General features: G+C 50.3%; 1 protein-coding gene across 1 annotated transcript in view; it reads left to right on the top strand.

Moving 5' to 3' along the window:
* Nucleotides 1-13,942, top strand: part of TMC3 (transmembrane channel like 3) — a 36,367-nt gene extending 22,425 nt beyond the window's left edge. Inside the window, exons 13-22 of the mRNA XM_036108803.2 lie at nucleotides 614-859; nucleotides 1,752-1,880; nucleotides 2,134-2,201; nucleotides 3,737-3,865; nucleotides 5,638-5,748; nucleotides 6,403-6,528; nucleotides 7,170-7,248; nucleotides 8,241-8,283; nucleotides 9,062-9,317; nucleotides 10,451-13,942. Coding sequence (XP_035964696.2) covers nucleotides 614-859; nucleotides 1,752-1,880; nucleotides 2,134-2,201; nucleotides 3,737-3,865; nucleotides 5,638-5,748; nucleotides 6,403-6,528; nucleotides 7,170-7,248; nucleotides 8,241-8,283; nucleotides 9,062-9,317; nucleotides 10,451-11,291 — 2,028 coding nt within the window. The 3' untranslated portion in view covers nucleotides 11,292-13,942. The remainder of the gene's footprint in view (nucleotides 1-613; nucleotides 860-1,751; nucleotides 1,881-2,133; nucleotides 2,202-3,736; nucleotides 3,866-5,637; nucleotides 5,749-6,402; nucleotides 6,529-7,169; nucleotides 7,249-8,240; nucleotides 8,284-9,061; nucleotides 9,318-10,450) is intronic.
* Nucleotides 13,943-17,899: the final 3,957 nt, after the last annotated feature.

Here is a 17,899-nt window from a genome sequence, read left to right as displayed (position 1 = left end):
ACCCCGCAGGGGTTTCTGCTCCCATCCTACGGTAGTTTTGCAGCCCACAGTAAAGCTGCCCCACCTGTGAGGGCATCCCACCGGCGGGGAGGGGCAGGTAGGGAGGAGCAGGAGGTTTCCCAGAGCGTCACATTCCAAAGGCTCACAGGGCAGAAGCGGCCTTGGAGACTAGCAGTTTTGGTGTCACATAGACAGGGTCCTTACCCGCCACTTGCCAGCAGACCCACCTGGAGTGTTCCCCTTGAGCCGGGCTGAGCTTCAAGCTCCTCAGTTGTAACGAGGGGTGATGAGTCTGACTGACGCACTTCTAAGGGTGAGAAGATACACAGGTGTTAATCTTGGATGGTCTCCGACACTCACTAAGGACCAATAAATACTGTCCGTTCCGACCCTGTGTTCACTGTCAGGGCCAGCGGCGAAGTGGCCATCCACCAAGCCAGAGCCTGGAAGAGAGGCGAGACAGATGGAGACAGAGACAGGGATACAGGGAGAAAGAGAGAAAGGGAGAGAGAGATTATTCCCAAACGATGCAACGATATCCTTGGTTGGGGTCCGTGATGCTTATTTACAAATATGTGGATGATCTTTTTTTCCTTCTTCCCTCCCTCCACAGGAAGCTGCTACCAAAAATAACACAAGCCACTGGATAGATTCTACCATCTTCTTTGCCACCAGGACGGCCCCTGAAGAAGAGAAATGGTCCACACCTGGGCCGGGGACAGGGCTCCCGAGAAACAGCACGTGGGCCCCAGAAGAGACCAGCGTTCCAGCTTACACCTTGCCCCTCTCGGAGGCCAACAAGACCACCGTCTACACCCAGCGTCCGCAAGACCAGTGCTGGGAGACATATGTCGGGCAGGTGGCTCCCTTTCTGCCTTATAAAGCCCCTCCTCCACACCCATCATCACATCACTTACTTCTGGAGTGTCATCCATCATCTCTGTTTTGTAGAAAAGGAAAGCAAGATTCAGTGAGGGTTTATGATTTCCTCAAATCAAGAGTAACAATCAGCACATGGACTCACGCAGTGTGAACTATGTGCTGGCCCTGGTTTTTTGTTTTTTTAAGATTTATTTATTTTGGGGGAGGGAGAGAGAGAGAGAGAGAACACAAGTGGGGACAGAGGCAGAGTGAGAGGGAGAATCCCAAGCCGACTCTGTGCTGAGTGTGGAGCTCGATGTGGGGCTCGATCCTGGGACCATGAGATCAAGACCTGAGCCGAAATCAGGAGTCAGATGCTCAACTGACTGAGCCACCCCGGCGCCCCTGCCGGCCCTGTTTTAAGGGCTTAGTCCTCATGAGAATCCTAGTATCCTCCTTATAGGCATAAATGGGGAAACCGAGGCTCAAGAGTTGAAGTAAGTTGCCCAAGGACACAGACAGTAGGAGCAGAAGGAAGGTCTGAACCCAGGCATCTGCTCCAGACCCTGTGTTCTGAACGGCTCTGCCTTCTGCCTTCTACACGGGATCTTGTGCAGAGACTCTCAGCCCGAGGTACTATCCCCTGAACTTGAACCACCGACCCCAAGTGGTCTCTCGTGGCTCGGGCTCTATCCTGGTTTCCCGAAAAGTTGGCCTCAGACATCGAAATTCAACTTCAAATTAACAAATATGTATTGAGCCCCTGTGATGTGCCAGACAGGAAGATGCGGCGGGGGGGCCCGTGGAATTGGCAGACGAGGGGGCCCTGCAGGAAGAGGTGGATGGTGGCGAGCAGGACGTGGCAGCACTAGGGACGCTTTGTGTTCCAGGAGATGCTGAAGCTTTCCATCATCGACATGCTCTTCACTGTGGCCAGCATCCTGCTCATAGACTTCTTCCGAGGACTTTTCGTCCGGTACTTAAGTGACTACTGGTGTTGGGACCTGGAAAGCAAGTTTGTAAGTAAGATGCGGAGTCCCCTGGGGATCTTCCGATGGCTAGATTCCCCCTTTGCTGACGTGGCTGAAACATAGGAGGGGGCAGGGGAGGGTGCACAGAGCTGAGTCTCCTTCTCGTTCTCACACTGTTTGCTAGGGAGATCTCTCCCTGTCCGTGGGAGCAAAGGATCCTCTGCATGTGACTATCATGACCTGGTTTGTGCAAAGAACCGTGGAGGCTTTTTTTGATGCAAAAGTTCATTTTCTCTTGTAGCCTGAATACGGGGAATTCAAAATAGCGGAGAACGTGTTACATTTAGTCTACAACCAAGGAATGATCTGGTAGGTACCAAAGCTTCTTCTTACCTCTGCTTGCATCTCTTCTGGGCTAAGATTTTGATTTACTTGGTCTGGATGGGACATGCCTGTAATAAACAGCCATAAGAATCAGGAAGGACATAAACTGTTCCTAATGAAACCATTTTGCTGGCATAATGATTTTAGTAATGGCTTTCCCAGCATTTGCGGAAAGGAACGATGAAGGACATAGTCTGCATTTAGACCACTATTGGTCATTGCCAAAAAAAAAAAAATCTGCACAAGAATCATTCGAATAAGCTGCTGGGGAGGGTCTAAGCTGGGAGGAGAGGCTGCTGAGTCCCCAGCAGGAGACCCAGAAGTGACATGTCACAGCCGGGACCAGGCCTGCCTTCAGCCCCCCACTGTCCGTCCCATGCGCCTCTATATTTTCACCGAGACACCAAACCATCCTCCAGACCAACAGACCCATCCCAGCATGAGGCCCGCAATGGGCAATCTGCTCGTGCAGGCAACTCCTGGCCAAGGCAATCCTGTTTCTAAAGATGCTGAATACCCAAAGGGGGCCATGGGATCCACACATACGTGCCCGTGGGGGTGTGTGTGTGTGCGCACGGCAGGGAGCTCCCTGAGTCACCCCTCCAGCCCCAGAGGGACCGTATGCAGTGCTGTTTGTTAAAATACAAGCAAGCAAAGAAAAAGAAGTTTCCATACTTCTCTCCGTACATTTGGAAAACACAACTTCTCTTCACAGTCATTCAGCAAAATGTGGGGAATAGAGAGGCATCAACTAATATTTCTTCAATCAAATTCTATATCCTCAGGGTCCACTCCATTTTGCAAAATTTTCACAAATACAGTATTAAAGTAATGCATAACATGTATTTAATATTTGCTAGATATCAGGCACTTTGATAACTACATTAATCTCACATCATCACAAGAGGAAAGCTGAGTATGATCCATAAGATACTTTGAGAGGGAGAAGCCACATTCGTATACCTTTTATTACAGTATATCGTCATCATTGTCCTATTTTATTGTGAGTTGTTGTTAATCTCCCACGGCGCCTAATTTATACGCTCAACTTTATCATAGGTATGTACTATGTACAGGGAAAAACAGTCTCTATAGGGTTCAGCTCTGTCTGCTGTTCTGGGCACCCACCCGGGGTCTTGGAATGAACCCCTGTAGAGAAGGGGGGACTACCGTACCGTTTTGTAAAAGCAAAAAAAGCAAAGATCCTCTTCGGATTTCTTTCTATTAGCGAAAACAGGTACGAAGGTCAGTCTGTCATAAAAGCAGAGTGGCGTAACGCAAACTTTCAGACAGTGGGGTCAGCCGTAGTCACCCCTCGCCAAGAGTAGAGGGAGAGATGAGCTCAGGGTACGCAGGTGCACGGGGATGCTCTACAAGGGGACCCCGGCTGGAGGGCTGGGCCCGCAGACCTCTCTGCGGCTTCTCTAGGTCCTCAGGCATAGGGTAGAAACCCCAAAGTCTCAGACCCGCGATGCGCGGGAGGAGGCCGGACGCTAACCAGCCTTCCTCCACGGCTCCAGGATGGGGGCTTTCTTCTCCCCATGCCTCCCCGCGTTCAACGTCCTCAAACTGATCGGGCTCATGTACCTGAGGAGCTGGGCCGTGCTGACCTGCAACGTGCCTCACCAGCAAGTGTTCCGAGCCTCCAGGTCAGTGAGAAGCGAGTCTGCCCCACACAGAACGTAGGCCGTCCGCACCCTCTTCACCCGCGGGGCGACCTCCAGCACGGGGCTCTCCCAGCGGCCTGCCTCTCAAGCTCTTGTCTGTCCCCCCATTTTATCTCCTCCCTGAAGCCACTTCCAATGCCCTGCCCTCGGATCGAATCATTACCCCCCCTTTTTTTTTTTAACTTTTTACTGGTTTAATAACCATTTAGAAAATGCACAAGGCATAAATGTCCATTTTGATGGACGTTCACAAACTGAACACATGTAACCAGCACCCAGATCAGGACACGGAACAAGAATAACACCCAGAGCCCCCCCCTTTGTACTCGATTCCACTTGCTACCAACTTTTGAGGGCATTAACGGTCCCCAGTTCTTCCCTTTACTTAAATGGAGGTGCACGCACTCTGGGCTCTTTTGTCTCAGGCTTCCCTCCCTCAGTATTGTGCTGGGGAGACTCAGCTCATGGAGGAAACACCCCAGTGTCTTTATCCACACTCCTGTTGGTAGGCACATGGGTTGCTCCCAGCTGTTGGCTGGAAAGGGTAATGTTGCCTTGAACAGGCTCCTCGGCGTCTGTTGGGGATACACTCGGAGTGCTGCGGTCGGCTCGCAGGGCACTTGTGTTTTCATTTTAGCCATTTTGGTGAATTCATAACACACTTTGAACACATTGATCAGAGCCCTGTTGTTTTATTTTGACATAATAGTTATTTCTGTGGGTTTGTATCAGTGGCTTTCAAACTTTTGACCATGAACTGCTTACATGACAATGTATTTATATTTTATCAGGTGACCAGGATGCGAGTACAGGCATACATTTATACATATGTATATGCATATGTTTTTATATATTTTATATGTGCATGCATACACACATATATAAATGAATATAAATATATGCATACCCACTATATATAGTATGTGTGCATATTCATTATATTCATTCATATATATACATATATATAGGACATAGAGAAAGTTTCACAAATTAACAATTAACGTTCACCTGCTTACTACCTTGTATGTGCTCTGATATTTTCTATTCTCTTCTAGTCCAGTCTATTTCACTAAAGAGAGAGAGAGACACACAGAGACAAAGAGCGCTAGCTGACCATCTCTAGATTGACCGCTCATCCTCTTTCCAGAGCTGTGTGCAGGGCCTTGCACACCCAACAGATCGGAGCCATCCTTGGGGACACCTGGGCAGCCAAGTTCCCTGATACCAGCGTAGAGCTCAGGGCCCAGGGCTTAATCAGGCAGAACAATCACCCTGAGCAGCCAGGAACAGAGAGGATAAGAGGTTGGGCAAAAACCACATCCAAGTGAGAGAGGAGCCTAATCATCCTCAGACATAGGAGACAAGTTCAAGGCTGGGAACAGGAGGGGGTACCATCAGGTAGGGACCCAGGTGGATGGAGGAAAGGTTCTAAGATTTTTCAATGAGTCAAGCTTATATGGGGATGACCAAGGGTTTGACACTCTCTTGGTTTGAGGTGGACAGGTACTCAGCAATTGTTTAGTAGATGAACAGGCAGGGCTGGACCATCTATGAAGTCCCTTTGGGCACCCATTTCTGGTTTGCTAAGCCGCCAGCAACCCTATGAGAGGCCCTTTCCTAGGTAACAGCGGGAGGAAGACTTTTCTGTTCGTAACGAGTCAGAGGTATGGTTTTGGTGTTGGTTCTCTGGCGTATGCATCATCGGCAGCCGGCCACAGAAGGAACTCAGCACGTGGCACGCGGTTTCTTTGCAGATCCAACAACTTCTACCTAGCGATGCTCCTGTTCATGCTCTTCCTGTGCATGCTGCCAACGATTTTTGCTATTGTTCGGTACAAGCCGTCTCTAAATTGCGGGCCGTTCAGGTAAGTTATTTGGTTCTGCCTGCTCTGCGTGGGGCGACAAACGGCTCTAGGGGAAGGGCCCCTGCATGCAAACGAATTCCCTTCCTGACTGATAGAACAGGTCAGCAGCAGAGAAAGAGCTCGAACCCACAGCTGGTGAATCCAAGACCAGGGCTCTTTCCTTGACAGCAGGCTGCCCTCAGAGAGGCTCACCTCTGTGCTCATCTGGAAAAGATACAGCTCAGCTAAAACGACACGGGCAGGGGCATAGCTCCCGTGCTACAGAGAAATCCATCCGGTCAGATAACCCACGTCACTTCTGATTCTACGTTATTTATCTATCCGCATCAAGGTAGCGATTTCTAGACGTCTCTACCTAGCATTTGCTTTAGGTCAGTTTCGAAACTATATACGACATTTAGAGGCTAGGTTTGTATACATTATTAAACACACACACACTGTGATCACTGACTCCCCGTTCAAATCTAATATGAATCAATTAGTTCCTATAAAATCTTCTTAGGAGTGTTACGTATCTTTCACATCGGGGTGCTTGCCCTACCTCTGTAACTGACTTTGAGGACTGGACCTCTAGCTCTATAGCTGTTTCTTGATGGATTTGCTGCATCCTTCTGCTCAGAGCGATCCAATCTGGAGTTATGTCTTTTCTCGCAGCGGACAGGAGAAAATGTATGATATCGTGTCAGAAACGATCGAGAAGGACTTCCCCGCATGGTTTGGCTCCATGGTGGGCTACGTCAGCAGCCCAGTGGTTATCCTGCCGGCCGTGCTCCTGCTTTTGTGAGTACCGCGCACGACCTCCCAGCCAGCTTGGCCAACAAAGGAGCACTGCTTTCCAATAATTATGGAAAATCAATGACTTCATTGCCAAGTCACGTACAGAGCCTGATGATCCGGGCAGGGACTGAATCACACAGGAGCCGGGGAAGTCCGGGGGTCCTGATTCCTCAGCCACGTTTGGGCAATCGCTGGGGCCATGACAATGGGGCTGCACGTCATTACCATGGTCCCATTGGACAGAAGTTGAAATAATCTCAGAAAGGGGTTTTACAAAGCAGCTGGGTAGCTTCTGCTTGTTTTTGACTTAGAGGAAACATAGCAGCGCGTGGGTCCAGCACTCATAGCATGATGCACTGTAAAACGTCCCTCCCGTCGCCACCCCTTCCTTATCCTTATGACCCTGCAGAAGTCCAGGTCAGGGGAGGTCGCTGGGAAAACCAAGAGGAAGAAGGAAAGCAGCACCCTCCTGATGCTGGCCGGCTCGAGCCCTCACTCACACCTTCCTCCTTGAGGGTGGGGGTGGGGTGGTTCCCCCACACGGAACCTAGGGACCTCTGGTTCCTGCCCACCAGCCTGGCAGGGAAGGTGCCCTGAGCCCAGACCCAGGGTGGGGCTCACTCATGGCCCATGCTCTGTTCCAGCATGCTCATCTATTACCTTCAGAGCATCGCAAGATCCTTGAAGCTCAGCAACCAGCAGCTCCGAATGCAGATCCAAAATGCAAGTATCGGATCATCTTTGCCTTGTCCTGTGTGTCAGCCACACGGCAGGTCTGGCCAGCAAGGGAATACGGGTGAGGTCCTGTTTCCAAATCACGATGAGTCTTGGCCACCCCGGGGGCGTAAGGCCACGCCTCCCCCAGGCTCTGCAGAGTTATTTCTAAGAACACGCAGGGACAGGTCCCATCTGCCCAGGAACTAACAGACTCCTGCTTTTCCTCTCCCAGGGGCCTTGCTGATGCCCTGAGCACTTTGGCGCCCTCTCGTGGCTGCCCCAGCATGTGTCAACTGGACATCTGAGCCCACCCACTCTGCTTGGACCCAAAGACACAACTTTTTCGTGACTTTTAGACTCTGGTCATCATTATCCTCTCTACCATCTGGGACTTCGCTCTCAGAACGGTCAGAGGGAGACCAGCAGGTCCAGTCTCTGCACACCGCGCCCCACCCCCGCCCCGCCACCCCACACCAGGCCAGGACAGGGGGAGGCAAGGGAGGCACCTTGCTCATGGTGACCCTGCCCCACAAAGCTGGGAGTGGGTGTGTCCCTTGCCTCACCCCAGTCCCAGAACTCTGTGCAAGAAATATCTGCCTTTTTCAGTTTTTGAAAGCATAACTCCATGAGTATCAATTCATGTAAAGAAACAGTTCCAGAAGCAATCAAATAAGAAATGAATTTGGAGCTGCAAAGGGCATTTTTGGGGAAACATACATTTCCCATGTTGTCGATCTATACTTTCTCTTTTGTGTTTTGGCAGAGTCTAAACATGGTCTAAAAATAAAACTTGCTAGGTAAAACTTCAGCTCTGGGGTGTCAGCATTATTCATTCAAGTAACAGGTCTGAGTCCCGAGTATGCTGTCCCCAAGTGACAACAGGTGTAGGGACATGACGTATGACATATAAATCTCCCCCCACTCTCCACCCAAGATTAGTATTATTATTTCTTCCTGCTATATCTAAAACAAACATATGCTTATCATTTGTATTTTAGGCCAGATCTGAAGATAAGAAGAAGGTTGCCCAAATGGTAGAAGGTAAGTAAAAACAGAAATGCCAGGTGTCTCAGTCAGTGCCTATATTTAAAAACACAGCAGTTTATGGTATACCACCAATGATAAACTGTGGTTTTCACAATTAACTAGGCACAATAAAATAAAATCTAGGGTTATAAATATTGGCTTAAGTTTACAATTTTTACGTCATACCCAGGCCTGTGAATAACACCAAAACATGTCTGAAAGCAGAAGGAAGTTTTGAGGTAGGGGAGAAAAAGAAACCCAGAAATCTGGAGAAAACCCCTAAGAATGTCCTTGTCTTGTTCACTTTTGTGTCCTTCTCAGTGGCCATTTCTTCCTGGCAAGACCCCTCCCCGAGTCTCCACCCCGGGGTCCAGCCTCACGAGGGCATGCCCCTCCGTCCCCCTCCCGCACGCAGGGCAAGGCCAGATGGGCACACCGAGCCACCAACACAGGGGGCACACCTGCTCTATCCCAATCCTCCAGCAGCACCTGACAAACTTGCTCCCACCCAGGCTCCTTGAGGGAAGAGGAAAGAGCCTCCTGCAGAAAGAAGGAAAACAGAAAGCAGAAGGCTGGTGTGGCGGGAAGGGAGGCAAGTGAGCAGGGATAGCTCGAGGGAAACTCAGCTGCCCCTTGGAGCCCCTAAGAGACCCCGGTATTGCCCAAGGGAGGGGTGTACCTGCAAGCGCACACACTTGTTTGCAGACCCAGCAGCTGGAAGTCAGCGCACGCTTGCTGCTCCATTAGTCTGCATGGGTCACCCGCCCCCTCACATCCCACCCTCCTCCTGCAGCCCGAATCCAAACCCAAGAGGAAAGCAGCATGAGGCTGCCAAAGGACAGTGACCTCAGCAGCCGGCTGTCCTCGGCTCACTCGGTGGCGCCCCAGAGCAATGGCACTGTGGTCAATTTGGACTCATCCAGCAGCAAGAGAGGCAGGGGGGAGACTGCCGTCCAACGCACACCCCCGAGTCCCCAGCCAGGCCTCGGCAGCCCCAGCGCACCTCTTCCTGGCACCTCCAAATGCAGGCCGGAGCAGCACGTTAACAGGTGAGCTGACCCGCAGCACGGCAGGAAACCCGCCTCCCTGGCCGTGACACCTGCCAGGGAGGGCCCAGGGCCGTAAAGTGCAGGATAAGGAGCCCTTAGGGATCTGAGGGTCTCAGTGGTTTCAGGGGGCCAGGACCATCCGATTCCAATTCTGCCAGAAGGCCCCAGGGCCAGTGGCTATGAGAAGAAATGGGGGGACAAAGTGTGTCCAACAGGACATTCTTCCTCCTGGGCCTTCTGCCAGATAACCTCTAAGCCAACGTTCCTGCCAACCTAGGGTATGTATTTCTATAGCCCAAGGGCGGAAAATGCCTTTTATAATTGTTTTTTATTATTTTTTAACTTCACAGTGGCCATAGTATTGGCAAGATCTTTTATATTTTAGTTCTAGGCTGGCCAAGTTAGCGGCAAGATCGCTCTGTATTACATGGGGTCAGTTGTCTCCGCTTTACTTGCACATACAACATGGGTGGAGCCCTGGGTCTCCTTCATGGAGGTGGGGCTTCTGGAAGGATGCACTGACCCGAACTCACATAGAAAATTGTATCGGATCTGAATGTGACACAGTGACTGCCACACGGATAAAATACAAGGGTTATGGTATGTTGGGGTCTTGGCTTTTTTCTTAAAGACAATGGCTAGGTTAACAGAGGACTGGAAATCTTGCTATAGGAGGGTTGTCTTCGTGTACCTGTGGGGCCTTGACAAGGAGGAGGGACTCCGTTCCTTTGGGTGGGCGGCCCGGGCAGCCGGACAGCTAGGTGCCTAGCAGAGATGGTGAGGGGCAGCACTCCTAACAGGCACTCCACAAATGTTAGTCCCACTACGTGCTTCTGGACGAAAGGGGGCTCCCTCCTGAAATATATTAGCAAACCCCCTATGTGCTACCCCCTCCATGGAGAGTCACTGTGCACATCATTCCATGAAGGGCTCTGAGAATCCCAGGAGTAAAGACGTCTGTGTAGCTGCGTTCCCCAAACACTCCCGCGCGTCCATCCGCAGACCCCGCGTTAACAGTTTGGGACGTGGGTCGGCGCACAGGCCGAGGGCGCTGCTGCCCCCGCTCGCTGCGCTCACAAGGCATGGGGCTCGGCCGGCGCCAGGGCACAGGGGTCTCACCACCTGTCTTACAGGTGTCTGCGTGGTCGGAGCGCGAGCGCAGGTGACCGGCACGAGAACAGGTCCTGCTCGCCCGGGATGCGGATGAAGCACGCTGAAGTTGTGCGCTCAGAACCTCTTTTCCGAAGAGACTTTCAGCAGATCGACCCCCCTCTTCGTGGACCGGGGCTCTCGGCCTTGGTGCCGCGTGGTCCCGGGTCCTGCGCCCCCAGATACTACATCATTAACGAACGAGACTCTCGCCAAAAAATCCATCCCACTTTCTGGCCAGAGAGACATTTCAGGATGGATGCCTTAGGGGACATGGTGATGTGCCCCAGGACCACGCGACAAGGTGTGTCCTGGGCCCCCCAGCAGGGGCACTCTCCACGGCTGAGCGAAGAAGAGGAGGATGCCCCGAGGAGAGAGTTGGTTCAATGGTCTCTCCACCCCCAGTCCCTGAGAGGCCTCCAAGGGGCTCCTCATTTTTATGCTGGCGACAGGTCGGAAAGTCAGACCCTGGTTCCCGAGCACCAGGAAAGGATGCACTTCAAGTCCTGGGATGATAGCTTTGAGGCTCCACTCGACAGGCCAGTGTATGGGCACAAAAAGCCACGCTCTCGGAATTTCCAGTCTGCACAGCACCCCCCAAAGCTCAGAGGCAAGCCCAAGGTGGAGCTCTCCCTCACCGAATCTGATTCCATGTCGGCGGCATCCAGCAGCGACCAGCAGAACGGCAGCAATGACCCGTACCTCCAGGTCACCCCCAGCCACGCCAAATTCCGCAGGTCTGCTGGCCAGCTGGGCAGGAGGAAGGCCATCTCCAGGCAGGAGCTGGTCACGGATCTGAACGACCTGATTTGTTCCAACGTCTAGGGGCTTCTTCTGGTGTCGCAGTCACAGAATCGGTCCCCGCCTTCCGGATGGAGACACGAACCCACAGCCCTGAGACAGGACCACAACGCCCCCTTCTCCAGCCAGCGCCTGCCAGTGGGCTGTGTCCCGGGGCTCTTTGTGGCCAGCGCCTCTGGAACACTAGGCTGTCCTTTCAAAAACGTCCATCCTTTTCCTCCATTCCGGGTGGCCACAAATCATAGGCAAGCCAGACAGCTCATCCGGATGGCAGAGCCCCTTCCGAGATGTCTGCGTCCGTCATCCATCCCATGTGTGTGCACCGCTTGGACCGCCGTGCCTGGGACGTCTGTTTCAGCACACGGGGACTCAGTCCTCCCCGATAAGCACCCGGGACTGACGTGCCTGCCCTTCAAGATCTCAGAGTGCTTCATTAGTTCACATGAATCATCGGTTTTTGGAATGGCAGGAGTAACTAAAATTGAAGAGCTTAGTACACTGTCTACCACCTGTTTGTACATGTGTATTAATGAATCAGGACAGCTGTATAGGAGGTCCCAGAATCCCCGAGGTTTATTGGTTCCTTTAACGGGGAAAGATGGGATTCAAGCTGGTTTCAGGCTTCCCCGGACCTGGGAGTCAAACACCTTCAAGATCCTCTGTCTTTTCGCCTGTAGGCTCTCCTTGTTTGTTGACTTCATTTTCTCCTGATGACAACAGGCTTCCTCCAGGCAGTAGGTGGAAGAGGATTTCAGAGCCATGGGTAATGGAAGGCTTATGCCGCCCAGCCGAGGAGCCCAGGGCAAGAACAAGGTGTCCCTCCCCACTTCGCACGATCTTCACCTGTGATAATGGCTGGCTCGCCTCCCGCGGGTGCTGGGCAGGGTTCTGCAGGAGCGTGGGTGGTGCTGCTTTTGTCAGCTGAAGGGCACCCCCTAGTCCCGTCTCCAGGATCCCTCTTTCCACTCTAAATTGCGCCTTTCACGTTTTCTCTCCTCCACCAGACCGAGTGCCTGTGGAACAAAGCGCTGTCTGTTCCTTTCTGCGCCCAGCCACTGACTCATCCTGGGTAGTGTGCTCCGCTGCATAACGGCTCAGAGCAACGTGCATTAACATCGCGCACTTTCTGTGGGGGGTGCAGACACAGCCTAGCTGGGGGCTCTGCTCCGGGTCTCAGGCAAACTGTCGCCAGGCATCTCCTCTGAGGTGAGCGGTCCCCTTTGGAGCAGCTCACGTGCTTGTTGGCAGAATTCATTTGCCTGAGGCTGTGGGAGGTCCTCTGCTCCCCTGCTCTGTGGCCCGCTCCCCAGCATGGCTGCCTGCACCTTCAAGACCAGCAAGAGAAGGCCCCTTCAGCTCTGAATCTCCTTTTCCGGGGAAATTCTGGACGCTCTTGTAAAAGACCCCACCTGATCAGGTCAGGCCCACCCAGGATAATGTCCCTTTCCATTACTTCAAAGTTAACTGCTCAGAGACCTTAATGACATCTTCAAAATCAGGTCATCTTGACATATAACAGAACCTAATCATGGGAGTGAAATCTCATCCCATTCGCCAGGGTCAGCACACTCAGTGGGAGAGTACACGGGGAAAGCACGTCAGGGAGCCAGCATCCTGGGGGCCGAGTCCGAATGCTGCCTAACGCAGATACTTGTTGAATGTCCACGGGTAGGTGAATGAATGAATGAACTACACTAATGAACGAATCACAGATGACAGGGGGATAGGATTACTATCCAAGATCTACTGCCAATTCTAACCAGAAAGGAAAGTTCGGTGTAAATAATGTCACTCTAAAAGTAGACACACACGAACACTCCTCCCCAAATTCATGACAAGGTGCGCACCTATTTTTAACGTATGTTGGGCGGTCGCAGTCCGCTCAGGAAGAAATGTTCTGCAACGCCAGGGGAACACGTGTTTGTGATGGAGCACCCACCGCAGTGGGATGAGGGTCCCCTCTTCCAGGTGCTTGGTCTGGGGCTGAGGCTCAGGGCTCCCTGGGACACTGAGACACACTTTGGAAAGACCCAGCTCTGCCTCTGGGCACTTGCAGGAGCACCTGTGGGGAGGCCCTCTGCCAGGACTAGAGGACAGGCATGCCCTGCATCATTCCTGAGGACACACGGATGTTGCCAACACCCCCACACCCACAGCTGTGGTAAGCGTAGCATGTTTCCCTGCGCAACCTAGCTCACCTGCACAGCAGAGCTCGCCTGCCCGCCCGCACTGAGCATTGAGCTCCGTCTTAGAGAAATTCGAAAGACACAGAATAGTACAAAGCCTGGTGTCACAAGCACCCTTATCCCTACTGTGTCAGCAACTGCTGCAATTTATCTTATGTCCACCTAGTCACTATTATTATTAATGAGAAAATATTACAGATACAATCAAAGTGCGCTCTAATCCCCACACAGAGATCCACACCCCTCCTACTGCCAAGAATTTGGTGTATGTCCATTAAATTGTTTATAGTTATATATGCTGTGTGCGTGTGTAAATATGTATGTCTAAATATCCATAAACAATGTGCAAGCATGTTTTACTCCATTAAATACTATCATAGCACATGCATCATTGTACACCTTTATGTGTTTGAGGTCTGTCGATAAAATGTATCGATCAAGCTCACTTATAACCGCTGCATAGTATTTCACCATATGAATAAACTCAGTATCTATCCATCTCCTGGACATTGAAATCATTCCCACCTCAGCAAAAAATGTTGCACTCAACATCTTTTGTAAGTCTTCAACTGCGCATGTGCTGCTGCTGACCTGGGAGCGGACGCTGGTCCTGCCGAAGGGGGGTCCCTGGGGCACAGGACAGGAGCGTGTTCAGCATCACGGGCTGCTCCTCTGGAGTCTCCAGGCGCCCAGACCCCCATGCAAACTCCGTCTGCAGATGACAAGGGCCATTTGCTTCTAGCCCCACCCGAACTTGATATCGTCACACTATGTAAATTTTGCCAACCCGCTGAAAAAAAAAAAAAAATCCCAAGTTATTTTAATTAATTTGCATTTCCCTGGTTGTTAGCATCTTCCCCTGTGTGGATTGGCCCTCTGCATTTTCTCTTCTGTGAACCGATGGCCTACCCGCCTTTGCCGGGTTTTCTGTCGGCAGAGGCCACCAGCTCTGGCCCTTCCGTCCGCTGCATCCCGTGGGAAGCTTCGCGTCTGCACCATCGAACACCTTCTCCTAACTGACGTTTCACAACATTCCTTTGGCTTTCCGCGATGGTCCTTTGGCTTTCCGCGATGGTCCTTTGGCTTTCAGTGATGGGTGGTGGGGTGTAGTGATTCACATCTGTCCTTTGGTCAAACCATCACTGGGAATACGACCCACACTATTATTAAAAATCTCTCCTAAAAAAGCCCATGTAACAAACTCCTCTGGGGTCTCAGAAATCGTCACGACTGTATCCATTAAATATGGCACGTGAACGCCTCTTGACAGGAACAGTCTGGTAAATATCTCAGTAACCTAAGGACACTCCCTTGGTCACTGCTTATGTTTCCAAATTCGTGAAGGCCAGAACATTTACAGAAAAGTTTTCTGTGCATCTTTAAAAGACTCGCTTCTGTAGTCTGAGGTAGTATTCCTGCTTTCCAGCTACTCTGTGTGTGCGTGTGTGTGTTCCCTCTTTTTTTGGTTTGTAGATTGTTGCAATTTCTGATTTTACTCCTTGCCCATTTCATGCTAAACACCGTGTATCCTTACAGGGAGGAAGAGGCAGTAAAGCGTGTAAGTAAACCCGTGACCTTCAGAAAAAGGAACTGGGTGTGCACCACAGCTCTGCTCCTTACTAGCGATGTGATTTTCAGTTTCATAACCTGTAAAATGGGACTGTGGTCTGCACCTCCTAATGCTGGGGTGTCGTGAGGTTCCAAGGTCCAGCACCAGTGCAGTGCCCAGGACATTGGCCGGCAGGTGGCACAGCTCAGTGACAATCAGCTGTTGCTAAGACTAAACAGACATACACATGCTTGCAGAAAGAGAGTCATCTGTGCCCGCAGCACCTGCCCGAGCGAACGTAACAAATACAACGAACATCACGGTCCGAGGGGAAAGCACATTCCCCATCCAGGAGCTTTTAGGGTTGGAGCGCTTGCACCCGTGGCCCCACCCGTCCATGGTCTGGAGCCGGTTTGGGGTGGACACCGCTGGGCCCCCCACGCCGTATACACCTATTTAAAACTCAGCTGGGACTTTGGTGAGGCCTGCCCTGACAGCTGGGTTACTCGGAGGCCCGAGGACCTTGCGGAAGCGGCTCTGATCGGGGGGGACTACACAGCCCCCTTCCTCCTCCTTCCCATCAGCTCTGAACTGCCGCCCCAGGCCCCACTGATGAGCTGGCCATGTGGGCGGACCTCCTGCCTCCTGGCCAGGCAGCTTCTCGTCCTGCCCTGCCCGGCCTCCCCAGGCGAGACAGACCGGAGCTTCCCCCAGGACTGTCCTGACCTCGCCCGTCTCCTGCTGCCATTTGTCACAGGCCTCGGGGGTCGACGCTTTTCTCTTCCGAATATTTCATCTAGCCAGGGCTTCCCATTTTCTGAGAGCAAACATTAGAAGCTCTTACAGTGATAAAAAAAAAATTTCAAAACCAGTGCTCCATTTGATAAAAACAGAAATGTCTCGTGTGTCTGATGTCTAATGGAAGTCACTTTCTATAGCAAGACTGAGTTTCCTCCAGCTTTGTTTTCAGAGCGTTTTATCCCCGAACAAAATTCTGGTAGGCCCCCGCCTGACCAGGTCTCGAGCTGCAGCGCTACCAAAATAGTCTACATTGAACGGTTCAATGAGGCTTTTTTTTTAATTTAAAAAGTCTTACATGTTAGTAATTAAAATAATTAAATAGTATGAGATGAAATAAAATAAGACAGTAATCTCCTTTGGCATTACTCCCTACGGCTCACAGTTGATTCTAAACCTTTCCAGAAGTCAGTCTTCTAAACACGTAGATGTATAAACATATACAGACATCTCTAGTTATTTCTCTCACTCAAGATATTTATGGATATGATATATTATACATAAACATGGATTGTATGCCAAGCACCATTCTAATTATTATTCATCTATTAAAACCTTTTGTTTTTTTTAAGATTTTATTTATTTATTTGACAGAGAGACACAGCGAGAGAGGGAACACAGGCAGGGGGAGTGGGAGAGGGAGAAGCAGGCTTCCCGCCGAGCAGGGAGCCCCATGCGGGGCTCAATCCCAGGACCCCGGGATCATGACCTGAGCTGAAGGCAGACGCTTAGCGACTGAGCCACCCAGGTGCCCCTCTATTAAAACCTTTGATCGGTATGTCAACCTTATGACTTAGTACATTATTTTTCTCATTTTCCAAAGGAGGATGCTAAGGTCTGCAAGGGCCAGTGACTTACCAGGGTCACAGCTAGTGAGTGGTGATGCTGGGATGTGGACCTGGACCCAGGCAATCTGAGCTGAGCACTGACTTACCTACAATACTCCTGTCCTTCAATTTACATATTGGACTATATATGTATATGTGTGTGTGTGTGTATATGTGTGTGTGTGTGTATACAATGTATACTATATATATATATATAAAACAGTGGTCCCTGTCAGTACACATATAAAACATTTCATGGGGGGGGAGGATAGGAATTTAAATAATATTAAGTTATTTTTAAAGTTAAGTTTTAAATACCATTTATTTCCTTTGTAGAGAATAAATTGCACTTGGTTACAATAGTCTATTCATATCAACTCCTGTTTCTAGACAGCTGCCTGAGCTCTAGAGAGCATTTCCTATTCCAGTCCCACCTTCCTTCATCTGTGTCACATTGCTTTAATGGCTACATAATATTCCACCAAATGAATATGCTGTCACTTTCTTTACTCTTTTGACAAATAGATCCTTTCCCGTTGCAAGATGCATCTTATGCATCTTTGTGCAGGATGCTCTGGGTCAAAACACAAGTAAACTAAAATTTTAAGATAGGTTGTTTTCCTCCCAGAAGGTTACATAAACTTACATTCTTGCCCACAGTGTATAAAAAAAATGTTTCTCTATACACTTACCAACACAGGGAATTAATAAACCTCTTCCTATTTACCCATCAGATAGCTGTGAACCTGCTCCCTTGTTTTAATTACAAATTCCCTAGCTAGGAAGGAGGTTCTGCATCTTTTCATGTCTTTATTAGCCCTGTTAATTTGGTTTTCTGCAGAGTATCTGTTCACATCTGATGCATTAGTTTTGTCTGTTGGGTTGTTTGAAAATTTCCTAATAATTTATAAGAGCACTTTGTACATGAAAAAATTTATTTTCAGTCAAAATATGCTCCATTTTTTCCTTCAGACTATTGCCTAACTTTTTGTGGTATTTTTGATGTGCTTAATTTTTTTAAAAGATTTTATTTATTTATTTGTCAGAGAGCACAAGCTCTGACAGGGGGATAGGATTACTATCCAAGATCTACTGCCAATTCTAACCAGAAAGGAAAGTTCGGTGTAAATAATGTCGCTCTAAAAGTAGACACACACGAACACCCCTCCCCAAATTCATGACAAGGTGCGCACCTATTTTTAACGTATGTTGGGGGGTCGCAGTCCACTCAGGGGGGAGCGGCAGGCAGAGGGAGAAGCAGGCACCCCGCGG

This window comes from Halichoerus grypus, chromosome 8 (genome assembly GCF_964656455.1).
Source record: "Halichoerus grypus chromosome 8, mHalGry1.hap1.1, whole genome shotgun sequence".
Classification (NCBI taxonomy): domain Eukaryota; kingdom Metazoa; phylum Chordata; class Mammalia; order Carnivora; family Phocidae; genus Halichoerus; species Halichoerus grypus.
The sequence above is the reverse complement of the archived record's forward strand: the minus strand, read 5'-3'. Positions and strand labels throughout refer to the sequence as shown.